Here is a 12453-nt window from a genome sequence, read left to right as displayed (position 1 = left end):
GGATGCTGCAGAATAAAAGCAATTTGCATTTTCCATTGCTTGGAAAGTACAAAACTTATTTATCCTGAGCTCCACAGAACTCACAGATCTGCTCATTATCCCAGAAGGTCCCTTTTCTCATAGTGGGATTTACCATGAAGCTTTGAGGGTGGGCTGGAAGCCACAGCAAGGACCCTGCTAGCTCAGGGGACTGGCTTTGCTGCCAGGCTGCAAGCTCCCAGTTTCGTGGGGAGGCTGAGGAGGCAGGAAGAAAAGCGAGTCCAGAGAACAGGCTCTCTTACCTCCGCCTGGGGAGGCACAGATTCTCTGCTCCTGCCCGCTCCTGATCCCCGGATGGTGCCTTGTTGGCAATGTGCTGTCAGGCCTTGGGTTGCAGCAATGTACCCTCCAACCACCAGATCTTTTCACAGTTTTATTTACTATTATGTCCCATATTTCTGTGCAGAAAGCAAGCGTATGTAAATTTTATTCCATATTTCTAATGGCTTGGGTTACATAACAAATAACAGCAGAAAGGAGATTTTGTATTGATGCTTGACAGAGGAAGTCCTCAAGTCACTGCACAAAGATTTAACTGCAGTGCTCTAAGTTCACGGGAGTTTTGCAGCTGAGTTTCGGCACATGACTTTGAATATGTCACTATATGTTTATCATGGTCTAATTGTGGAACCACATTTCCATACTTTTTCTTCTCCCTTTCAAGAGATTACACCAGCTAGTGAGAGATACAAGATTCTACAAGGGAAAAATGATCAGTTTGGGATAATTTTCTTTCCTATCCCAAAATAGCTGTATGTCTGCATGTCTTGGGGGCTCAGCTGAGACACATTTTTTTAGTTTCTCGCTTGATATCATGCAAATGTGATTTTGATGCTATAGTGAACTCTCCAGCTAGTCCATAGTATAAATTAATCAAATTCAACAAACACCAACATTTTAAACTTTTGGAAAAAAAAAATTTCTAATAAGAGCTAAGCAAAAGAAGAAATCAAACCAGCTGCTGACACAGCTGTTTCTTTTCTTGTTTAATTCAATTCAATATAAAGGTACCATATGCTGCTTAAAATGATGATAGGAAAGATGAAATAATTTAAGAGAATAACAAGAAAATACATGAATTGTCAGCATTCTGTCAGATTTAAAGAATGAAATAGACAGGTGTAGTATTGACATGTTTAACTTTGTGTGGTGTTAGCAGTTTTGGTGCGAACAACTCCTGACATGTGCTGAAGTGATGTGAGAACGTTTCTCCCCCGCTGCAGACATCGGCGAGGAGGCTGGGAGAGCCGCTGGCGTCCAGCAGCCCACGCTGCTCCGCGACCGGAGCCTGGGCTCGGCCATGAAGGACTGCCCCTACTGTGGGAAGACCTTCCGGACGTCCCATCACCTCAAGGTCCACCTGAGGATCCACACAGGTGAGCGGTGTGGTGGCCCCGGGGCTCAGCTCGGAGGAGGACGCGCTACCCCAGGCCTGCCGGTGCCTGGGCCACTGTCATCAGGTCCTCCGGGGGCTGTCTGGGTGCCACAGTGTGGGCCCGAGTGGAGCACTGCTAGTGCATCATTTAACGGTGGCCCTTCCAGATCATATGCAGGCATGTAGAGGCAGATCCCCCGTGGTCCAGGACCTTGATAACTATGCTTTGTCCGAGGCTGGAGGACACTGTACTGCAAGAAGTGGCTCCTCCCAACCCCTTCTAGTAGCCAGGAGTCCCCCAGGTGCAAGTGACAGGGAATGTAGCAGCTCCCCTGTGAGTTCAGGAGGACCTGGTTGCACGCCCATACCTGGAAGTGGACAGATGGCATCAGTGCCCCTTACAGTACTCGGAGCAGAAGAGGGATGGTTTCTAACAACGGGTCTCCTCCAAAGAAAAAGTGAAGTGCTCATCCCCAAACTGGGGGAAATGGGTGCTGGGCTGCTTTCGCCATTTCTCTTGCTTTGGCGTCCTCCTAGCCCCTCCCCAGCAGGAATGATTTGGGGCTTTCTACCTTGTCCCTTGATCCTGGTCTTTGTTGGCTTTCCTGCTAGTTGTTTGTACATTGCCAATACCAAAAAAAAAAAAAAAAAAAAAAAAAAAAATCTATCTGAGATATGGATACCTCCATTTTCTTTGATTTTTCTCCTGACACTTTATCTATTGGAGTAGGAACTGCTTCAGAGGATAGGCAAATATGCCATCTATTTTCAAAAATAATTGTGGTCTGTTTCCCAAGGAGTCAATAAAACTCAGGGTTCTGCAGGGATATTTAGTGCCCGCAGGCTTGTGCACATCTGTGGTTTAAGCGAGGAGTGCCTCACCTGGAGCCTCACCTGGAGCCTCACCTGGGGCCTCACCTGGGGCCTCACCTGGTGCCTGCATATCTCCCTGACACCAGAGGAGCCCTGAGGACAGGCGCCCGAGGGCCATGTCTGCCTTCTTTATGTATTCCCAGGGCTACTCTCCCCGCCTTGCAGCACCTCCCCTCTCCTGGACTCAGCCCAGGCCTACCTACACCAGGTCACCCCAGCCTCCCAGGAGGCCCCTGGGGCCTGTGCCCCTCTAACTCCCAACCCTGCCGTGCACTGATCTTCATCTGATGGCCTCTCTTAACCCCCCGCCTGCCCTCCCCCGTGCCTTGAAGGCGGAGTGCGTGTCCCTCCGAATCAAGCAGGATCAAGAGTGCTTGTAGTACCTCCTGGTCCCTCCGCCTGGAATGTTCTTCCTCCAGGGTCCCTGGGTGCCCAGCTGGAATGCGATCCCTTCAGAGAGCCCATTCCCGACCACGCCCTCACCGCCCCTGCTTGCTTCTATTCCTAAACTTAGCACGTCCCGAAATGGTGTTGATCAGTTCAGTCATTCCTTTACTTGTGTATTGTTTGCCTCCCACCAAAGAGAATCTAAGGGTTATTACCATAACCCAGGGCCTACAGGGGCCCCTTGCACATAGTAGGGGTGCTATAAATGGAACTGAAATGTTGGATGACTGAAAAAATGCAGAATGAATGAGTGATCCTGGCCCTGTGCAGGGGGCACAGAGGGGACAAGTGCAGTGGGAAACAGGGTCCCTACCCCAAGGCACCCTGGTCCTTTTGGAAAGATGGCCTATCTTTTGGAACCACAGCATGGCAGGGGATGCTGCAAAGGCCCAGAACTCAGAGAGAGGTCCCCAAGCTCCCGCTCAGGGTCCTGGCACTTTGTGCTTCTCTGCCAGATGCCTACATGACTTGCTCATTTGCCTTAAGGGTTTGGGCACCAATGTGTCTTTCTCGTGAGGTTTTCCCTGTCCACCTGTTAAACCATCTACTCTCTCCCCAGTGGCTTATCCTATTCCCCTCCCATCGCCATAGCCCTCACCCTACCTGACAAACCGTACATTTGTGTTTTGTCATTGTCTGTCTTTTCGCATGGTAGAATGTCAGAATGCTCCATAAGAGTGAAGCCTGTGTCTGTCTGTTCTGTTGTGTCTCAGTGCATAGAACAGAGCCTGGGTCAGGGTATTTGCTGAGAAAGTACTTGCTGAATGAATGAATGAATTAGGAAGTGGACTAGTGAAAGTGAGCAGGCTCGGGGGGAGTCAGCGTGGACATCTGGCTTCCTGGGATCATGCCAATGTCCATTTTCCTCCCCAGGTTGGAGCAGGGATCCCCTGAGGCTGTGGTGGTGGTGGGGACCCATTTACCGCCAGGAATGGGAGGCAAACCACAGCCCCTGTTGTTGGGCTGTTCGAGGAGTGTGGAGACCAGGCCGGGGTGTCTTGTGGTACTAAACTTTCATTTGCTGTAGATACAGAACGCTGGGCCAGACTTGCCAGGTGGGTGGTAGCTCACCGTGGGTGGGGCCAACCTTGTCTGGGGGTGTGGGTCAGGAGAGGAAGGGCAGCACCGCCCAATGAGGAGCTTCGCTGACCCCGAGGGTCGCCACCCCCATCACTGGCCCAGGGATAAGAGCAGAAACTCCAGAGTATTTCCTGGTAAAGTTAGGAGCAAAGCTAGCAGAAGTGCTGATGAAGCTGGCAGGAGCCAATGGATACTGCTTTTTGCAGCTTTAAAGGCTGAGCAAGTATTTTTTCTGAACTTCTGCCTCATAGTTTGTGACCAGTAGTCACTGGTTTGGAGACACTGACCAGAGGCAAGACAGGGCATTGGACAAAGACATTCTGGAAACTCCTTAGAGTAAGGGAGAAAATGAAAGAAGCCATGGAAACATCACACCCTCCCCCCATCCTCCAAAACAGCGTTTACAGTGCTTAAAAAGCAGAATGGTAACCAGATAAAGATCAATTTTCTTTTTATCTAAGAACAAAGAAGTTGGAAAATGCTTACACTTGTGCATTTGCATAGAACAGAAAGTGTTACATGTTATAAATCACCAAAGTAAACATCCATTATGACAATGTAAAAGTGTAGATTACACGAGTAATTAAAAATCAAAATCAAGTTATTTGTTAATAAATGATTTAATACGGGGTTCACATTATTGATTTGCCCCATCCTGCCTTCCCTTGCTCCCTGCTTTCGTATTTCCGGACGACACAGCAAGAGGACAGCAGTCTGAGATAAAAACATGTTTTCTGAAACGCTGTCTTTTGAAGTTTTTCTATAATGCACCTGAATGAGGACATTTAAAAATCCAACTTGCAATAAATATATTTTAATTGGCCAGGATATTAGGTAGCACATTCTCTGTATATTTCTGTCATACTCCATCTTTATTAGAAGTCTTGGTCGTATAACATTGACTGATAAAAAACCCTTTCCTTTTTTTCTCCACTACATTAACTCAATTACTGCTCTTCTCCCAACACCTGTTTATTAGAGCGGTGCTGAGTACGTGCACCAGCCAGGTTTCTCTGAACACCTGGGGCTGGGGCATGCCTGCAGGTAGCTGGGACTTTTAGGCCACCCACTGAGCTTCAGCCAGCCCTACAGGGGGCTGAGTGGTTGGGGGGCGACTGGAGGACCCCAGGGGTCCTCGGAGCTAGTCAGGGACCAGAGAGGCTGCTCCAGTCTGCTCCTGCCAAGGGGAGTGTGGACCACAGCCCAGCCCAGGGGAAGCTGAGCTTCTCTCCTCTCTAAAACACAACTCTGGCCTGGTTAGGGTCCAGCCACTGGGCATGTGCAGGTTCTCTTTTAGAGCACAGTGCAAAGATTCTCATTCAGAGCTGGCCAGCACAGGCTCAGAAAGGAGCTGTGTCAGCCAACATTCAATGATGACATGCAGCCAGTTGCAGGGATGTCCCCAAGGTCTCTCCCAACAGCTGCCCACAGCTGCACCCTCTCTTTTCCCTCATTGCCCCTCCTCCAACCCCACCTGAGGACGCTAAGGGCTTGGGGCCACTCTGGAGGTCCCGTGTCTCTGTTTCACATGCAGGCAGCAGATAGGTGCTGATCAGTCCCCCAAAAGGCTGGAGTGGGGTGCATTCCCCACAAAGCCCCAGATGGGTGCATCACGTCCTGCGTGGCCGTGGGACTCAGGAAAGTTCCCCCCGGGTGGCTAACTCGTGTGGCATTGTGGGGTGACTGTTGTAATCAGCCTCTGGCAGAAGCTACCTCACTAGTCAGAGCTTGGAGGCACGGAAGTTCAGAGACTAATTAAAAATAAATCTTGTTAGTTTTTTTCCCCTCTCAAATTAGGCGAGTGCTTTATTAATCCGGTTGTGATGTGCTGTGCACATTGGTCCAGCCCTGCGTTGGAGTCGCACAGCGAGGCCAGCCAGCCTGCAGTTTCTCAAGGGTCTTGGTGAGCTCGGGGTGGGCTCAGCCTCAGGCTGACGCATTGGCTTCTCATCCTGGGGGCTGCCTGGGTGGGCACACAGAGGTGCCGCCCTCGGCTCTCCCCCTCATCTTGTCACCAGGCCCGTCTTCTCTCTCCAGATAGGACAGGAGAGAGTTGTGGAAGGGTGAGAAATTCTTTCTTGCAGCACTCCAAAGGGCCGCACATCCAAGAAGGGGCAGCCTGGGAGTCTTCTTGCCTTGTGGACTGAGCTGTGTCTGCGCAGCCTGGAAGCAACTGGCTGGACGCAGAAAATCCAACCAAAGGGCATTGATCCACAGAGTGACAATAATAGTGGTGGCAGCCACACCTGCCGTGTGCTCCCATGTGCCAGGCCCTGTGCCAGTTCAACAATTAGAACTTAGGAAGGGATACCCCTGGCTGAGCTCTCAGTGGAATAAGCTTCAATTCACCGGCCGTGGACTCCCTCCTCAGTCCCTGCCTCGCCCCCAGCCCCTTACCAGGGAGGAAACGGAGCCTCAGAGACATTACGTGGACACCAGGAGCCCCCAGAGTTGCAATCCAGACCTGCCTAATTCAGAACCCTGAATGCACTACACTATATTGCTATTTTTATCTTTTTTGTGTGTGGGGGCGGTGAATTTTGCCTTGTTTCGGGGAAATTAACGCGGCATTTCTTTGACAGCGTGTGTATGCCCCATCCCCAGCGAGAGGAAAGGAGGCGGCAGGCCCCCCCGAGGTGCGTGGACGCGGCCTGCCGGCGCCGTGCGAGGGAAGTACTGTGCCTTCCAGGTCCTGCCTTATTCCTCACTCGGGCGGGCCTGTTCTCAGCCTCCTTGACCCCCCGGGCCTCAGTTTCTCCAGCAGCACAGTGAGGTTTAGGGAGGTGTTGTGTGGCATGTGGGGAAGCTCCAAGCCCCGAGAAGGAAGGCAGGGTGGAATCACTCGTGGGAATCTCAGAGATTAGAAACACCCCGTGCCATCTCGGAAACTGCCTTGCACCTTCAAGGAGCCTCCCCAGCGCCGACGTGCACAGGAGTGGGGTGGGAGGGAGATTTAGCCACCTCCAGGGCCTTTCCCTGGTGCACACCTTACCTTTGGTGCTAGCGTATTTCCTCTTCTAGGTGAGGTCATCAGGTTGGTGTTGACCATTTATAAAAGCACACTGAATATATTTAAAAACATGGATCGGTTAAATTTGTGCCATTCCCATTTCTTTTTTCTGAAAAGAAGAGCTTGAGTCGCTGTCATTTAGTGGGGGGACAGCCACCTGGGTAATGACGAAAACTAATTTTAAATAAAGGTCTGCTTGCCCCAAAGGAGATGATTCTTTTTTTCTTCTTTTTGTTTTGAATTAGAATTCCATCATTTTTCTGTTTCTAAGATGGACTAAAAGCCCGTTTTATTCTTCCACATCCCCCCTTCCTTACTCTTCCTGCCTTAATGACATCCCAAACTTTTGCTGAAAATAATTGATTGAATTTAAATTTCCTTAAAAGTTTAAGAGGTAATGTTACAGTATAAATTTCCTACCAAACACTAAGTAGGGAAATATCCATTAGTGAAATTAACTACAGTTTCTAGGTAGCTAACAATGTGCCGTATACAGTAGGGCATGGCTAATGAACACTGCAGTGGGTGATATTTCATTATACAAATTAATGCTCACATTTTAATGGGAAAGTCACATAATGAATCTCGGCTTCAGTGACAGCAATTAGAGACACAGATTGTCCCCTTCTGGACAAGGCACTGTTTAGCAGTAAGCAGCTGTGTGAAAAGTCTTCAGGTTTACAACATATATGTGCTTTGGGGGAATTAGTGTACAATTTATATTAATGTACTGAAGCTTTGCTGCAAAGGCACCACCATATTTATCTCTCCTGGTATTAACTAAGTAAAGACATGCAGAACGACTAAATAAATATCAAATAGAGGATGCAAATACAGGAAAATATTCAGTTACTCAACTTAAAAGTGAAAACACTTTTGGCGAGTTAGCAAAAAACGACAACAAAAAAATTAGAAGCATGAAGCTCTTCTCAAAAGCTTGATAAAGGAATTCCTGAAGAAAATAATATGGATCTACCTGTTATTTTCTGAGAGGTGCTGTCGGGAACTTGCTCTGAATAACTCCCTGGGATGGTGAAGTTTCCTCTGGCATACCAAGTGTCAAGTGGAGGTTTAGAATGATAAAAGACAGGACCACGTAAGCATGAGACAGTGAGGTGCATGAACCATGTGGTCATATAGTTCTGAACATTTATGATGTGAAGACTTGGAGAAATTATCAATGGCATTCCAAAGTTGAATGCATATCTGATGCCATTATGTCCTTGGGAAGCTGTTTAATGTAAGATGGTACAAATGATTTCATTAGTTCATTGGAATGATTTTTTATTTTATGATGCCTTTTCTAGCAAAGCTCTTTTTTCCTAGAAATGCATCGTTTTGGCCTACATTTTATTCCTTTTAAAATATTTGTATTTCCCCTAGAAGGTCAGTGGGCGAATGTCCTGACACTGTGCATCCTCACCCAGACACAAACTTCACACTGGCCCCCTGGTCCAGACCAGGTCTACAGAGTAGGGTGCTGGGGCCCTCTGAGTGCTGGAAAAACTTTTGAAGTAGGCGCCAGTATTTAATGTTGCAGGATGTTGCACGCTGGAACCTGGACCCGTGACTTTTCTTGGAAAGTCGGAGGTCCTCACATCTGCCTGTCCCCACCCTGCTGTTTCCCACATGCATCTGACCTGCCTGACTCTGAGGGCATCTGGTTCTGTGGTTTTCTCCATCAGGCAGCAAAGACAGCAGATCCCAGACATCTGAAGAGGGACCTTGGAGGTGACCAGAGGATGCATGGCCCCCTGGAAAGCTTGGGACAGTCTGAGTGATCCCCCTATAGGTTTGGACTAACTGACAGTCTAAGTGGCCAGTCTTTCAACTAGACGGAGCTGCTGGCAGGGCTGGAGTTGGCTGTGCTGTGCCACCAGGCTGCCCGGGGAATGCCCTTCCAAGTCGGGTCGAGTCTGGCCGTGGTTGGGGGAGGGCAGGGCAGGCCACTGGCTCTCCTTGGCAGGAAGTCTGGCGATACCCTGAAGCCGCGACTTGTTAGTGTCAGGTCCCCGGGCACTGGGGTTGAAGAGGGTGCCCAGCTGCTGGTGACCTGTCCTGCAAAGCAGCTGCCCCGCACAGGTGGACTCGGCGTTTGTGGCAGCCGAATGCAAGAGCAGGACTTGACCGCACCTCAGCGCCTGTGAAATCTGCTGCTGGCTTCCCCCTCTCGTTCATTACCCCACCCAGTCTAGGCCGATGCTGTGAGAAGTTTGCCTCCTGAGTGCTCTGAAATGTGCCCTTTGGGGAAAGAACACTTGGGAAACAGCTGGGATGTTTCCAGTGGAAAGAGAAACCCTGGGACCATTGGGGGAATCCCAGGGGGGCCACCCCATCGCTGTGCTTGCCTGGCCAGAAACGCACCCGGCAGGGGGCTTGCTTTACTCTCAAAAGAATTTCCCTGTGTCCCCCATTGGAAGTGAATCTAGGAATTACGGAAAGGCCTCGTGAAAGAAGGCAATGGTGATTATACAAAGAGTTTAGAGTATTTGTAGAAAATAAAGTTAAGATTTAGGCGCACGAAATAAACCCACCAGTCCAAAGGGAGTGGGTTTATCCCATGGAACATTACTCTGGGTGTTGATCTGGAGAAGCTGGGAGCAGCCCCCCAAAGTCTTCAAGGCTAAGTAGGCAGGGCATGGGGCTATGAAAAGGACGAGGTGGCAGTGCGGGTCTTCCCTCAGTGAGGAGGGGCAGGGGAAGGATGGCCAGTGACTTTCTAATGCCTGTGCCCGTCACATGCTGTCAAAAGAACCTTGGAAGTTCTCTAAGCAGCCCCTAGGTCACCAGGGCTTGGGCCTTTGGAGACACAAATGCTAAGAATTAACTGTTCTTGTTTCTCCACTATGGCCTTTCTTCCCCTGAAGCTGTAGAAGCTGAGACCTAGTTTGAACTTTGAAGGAGCAGTGGGTGGAGTGAAGTAATCTTCTCCTGCATGCTTTCTGCACGTGTGTGTGTGTGTGTGTGTGTGTGTGTGTGTCTGAATTCCTCTTGCTTTAATAACCGTGTAACATATCCCCCCTGAAGGCTGTGACAGCAGGACCTTGTCTCTAACTCCTCACTCAATTCCCAATGCCAACAGCAGGTCTTGGGAGGTAGGAGGTGCTCATTCATGCACTGGTTTGTCCAATTGAAATGAGGGTGTGAATGAATCTGTACCTTTCCAGGTGTGCACACATACGCCCCCTCCACACGTGTCTTTGCCCCCCTTCAGGACACTTGGTATAGTCTTGACACAAGGTTTAGAGTTGGGATGAGGTCTCAGAGAACACCTGCTCCAACCTTCCCACTTTACAGGCTAGGGAAGCAAAGGTACCAAGACAAGGGCCCTGTCCAGTGCAGCTCAAAGTAGCAGAGGGTCTCCAGTCTCTGCAAACACCTCCTTGTGTCCAGACTATCTCCCCTGCCGAGCTGCCCCAGGGCACCTACCTCAATGGGTACTTCCCGGAGAGCTCCTAGACAGTGGTTCTGAACCAGGTTCCTTCAAAAGTCATCTGGGGAGCTTTGGAAGAATCCCATGTCCAGGCCATGACAGGGGCCAATTAACTCAATTTCTGGAGGTGGAGGTGGGCCCAGGTGTCAGCGTGTTTGAAAGCTCCCCAGGCAATCCCATTTGGGTTTTTTGAGTGTCATCTCCCTCTGAGTCACCAGGGGTACTTGTTAAAGTATACCAACTTCTGGCCCCACCCTAGGGAGTCTAGAACACCTAGAACTGGTGTTTTAACAAATGCTCTTGGTGATTCCAATGCACAGTACAGTTAGAATCACCGCTCCAGTGTGCATTTCGACTATGTGTCCCTGGGAAGTACAGACAAATTTCCCATGTGTTTCCCTGCAGTCCACACCGAAAAAGGCACTCCCTACCTCCCTACATTCTTATCCTTTAGCTTCTGCTAATGAAGGCCCGTCCTTTCTCTATAAACCCATTGCCAGATGCACTTAATGATTTCCAGCTGCATTTCCGAAATGCAACCTGAGTCTCACTCTGTACCTGCAGACCCCCCTCTGCTTCCTCTCTGCTGGGCCCTCCCACAGAGTTTGCGCTAACCCAGGGCCAGGCCCTGAGTTCTATTCAGGCTCTCCTGCCACAAGCCCCATCTTCACCCCTAAGCTTCAGGGACTGCTGCTGCTGCAAAGGCCACTGGGCTTCCCAGGTAAGCTGAGTCGGCTGTGACATCTGGATGCCCAGAAAGGCCCAGACTAACTGCATGGCCCAGGGATGCTTCCTTGGCCTGCAGGTGGGATGTCAAAATAGCACTGGATGATGAGAGTTTACATCGAACACAGGCCTCAATGCCAAGAGGTGGGAAAGTGGTGCCTGAAACCTTTTGTTCCTTTATCTCAAAGGGAATGGATTCTTCCTCCCAGATCCATGTCACTGGGCTAGCCAGAAGGGCTGTGACTTTTAGGTTTGGAGAAGTAGATTCCCCAGTGGGCACCTTTCCCAGATCACAAGGCCATTTATGAAGAACTGTGCAAGGGAGTTGCTCAGCTGCTTGTGGGCACAAACGAGGAACACTGGCCACCATTTTGATGAGACGGGTGTGGTCTCCCCACGGTTCCGGCACACACTCCGGAGATGTCCGTGGAGTCCCTGCTCAGAACCTGGCTGGTGTTCCTCTGGTTTACAAAATCAGGCATCCCCCGCAGATGCCTTCCCCATGGAGGCCTGGAGAAGTGGGCGTCACCGCATCAGCTGAGGCTAGATACGGTCAGATGTTTTCAGAAGGTACCGTTGGCTGTTGGTTTTTAGATCTGTCTGTTCTGCAGGAGAACGGGGGGTGAGGGTGGGGGCAGATAGTTGAGCTTCATCTGAGAAATAATGGTGGCTATTACATTAGGGACACAATCCCTTTTCTTCCCGAGAGACTTTTGATTCCAAAATCTAGAAAAAGACTCAGGATGGCTAACGAGTTCTTGGAATATATTTAAATCCACATTTGTTTGTCCTCCTCTCTTCTATTCTCAGTGTGGGCAGATGTAAGTTGTATGTTATGGAATCTTTTCCATGGTGGAAAGAACAATGAGAGTTGGGTGTTGAATTTAAATAAATATTTAATTCATGGAAATGATCTTATATGTTTTAAAACACTCTTTAAAGCTATTTTTATTCTCTAGAAAGCGCTTATTATAGGTAAATTACACATTTTACTACCGGAGCATTAGGTTTGCCATTAGTACAAATTTAAGGCACTACAAAGACCAGTAGATAATGTTAATTTCAAATACAGAAACTAAATATATTTTGTGCCTTTTTATTACTCATTTTCTTTTAAGTTTTATTGACTGCTTTTTATCTTAACTATATGTCTTTACATGCTGCAATCATAATGCACTGTAATGATATTAATATTTTATAGAATCGGTATTTATAGTTCTTTATTTAGAAACAATGCAGTAGGTCTGCAGATATCTGAGCCCGTCTGGAATGGTGCCCTCCAAATAATGATAAATTACTTGTGCAGTATGCCATTTGCTAATTATATCCATGATTTACTGCAGAGCAAGACTTAAATCATTCATTTCAGTCTTGCGTAACAGTGCCATAAAATTTTTAGGTTTAAAAATGGTTTCCATGTGTATAATTTAAACAAATTTTAGAGCTATTGTATACACAAAATATTGCAAC

General features: G+C 48.7%; 1 protein-coding gene across 14 annotated transcripts in view; it reads left to right on the top strand.

The window, feature by feature from the left end:
* Positions 1–12453, top strand: part of ZNF536 (zinc finger protein 536) — a 435117-nt gene that overhangs the window by 283562 nt on the left and 139102 nt on the right. For all 14 annotated transcript variants that reach the window (XM_037820159.1, XM_037820158.1, XM_037820155.1 and 11 more), the window contains one exon: positions 1263–1415. In XM_037820159.1, coding sequence (XP_037676087.1) covers positions 1263–1415 — 153 coding nt within the window. The remainder of the gene's footprint in view (positions 1–1262; positions 1416–12453) is intronic.

The sequence above is a fragment of the Choloepus didactylus genome, chromosome 27, assembly GCF_015220235.1.
Source record: "Choloepus didactylus isolate mChoDid1 chromosome 27, mChoDid1.pri, whole genome shotgun sequence".
NCBI classification, from domain to species: domain Eukaryota; kingdom Metazoa; phylum Chordata; class Mammalia; order Pilosa; family Megalonychidae; genus Choloepus; species Choloepus didactylus.
Note: the sequence above shows the minus strand (reverse complement) of the source record. Positions and strands in the feature narration are given on the sequence as shown.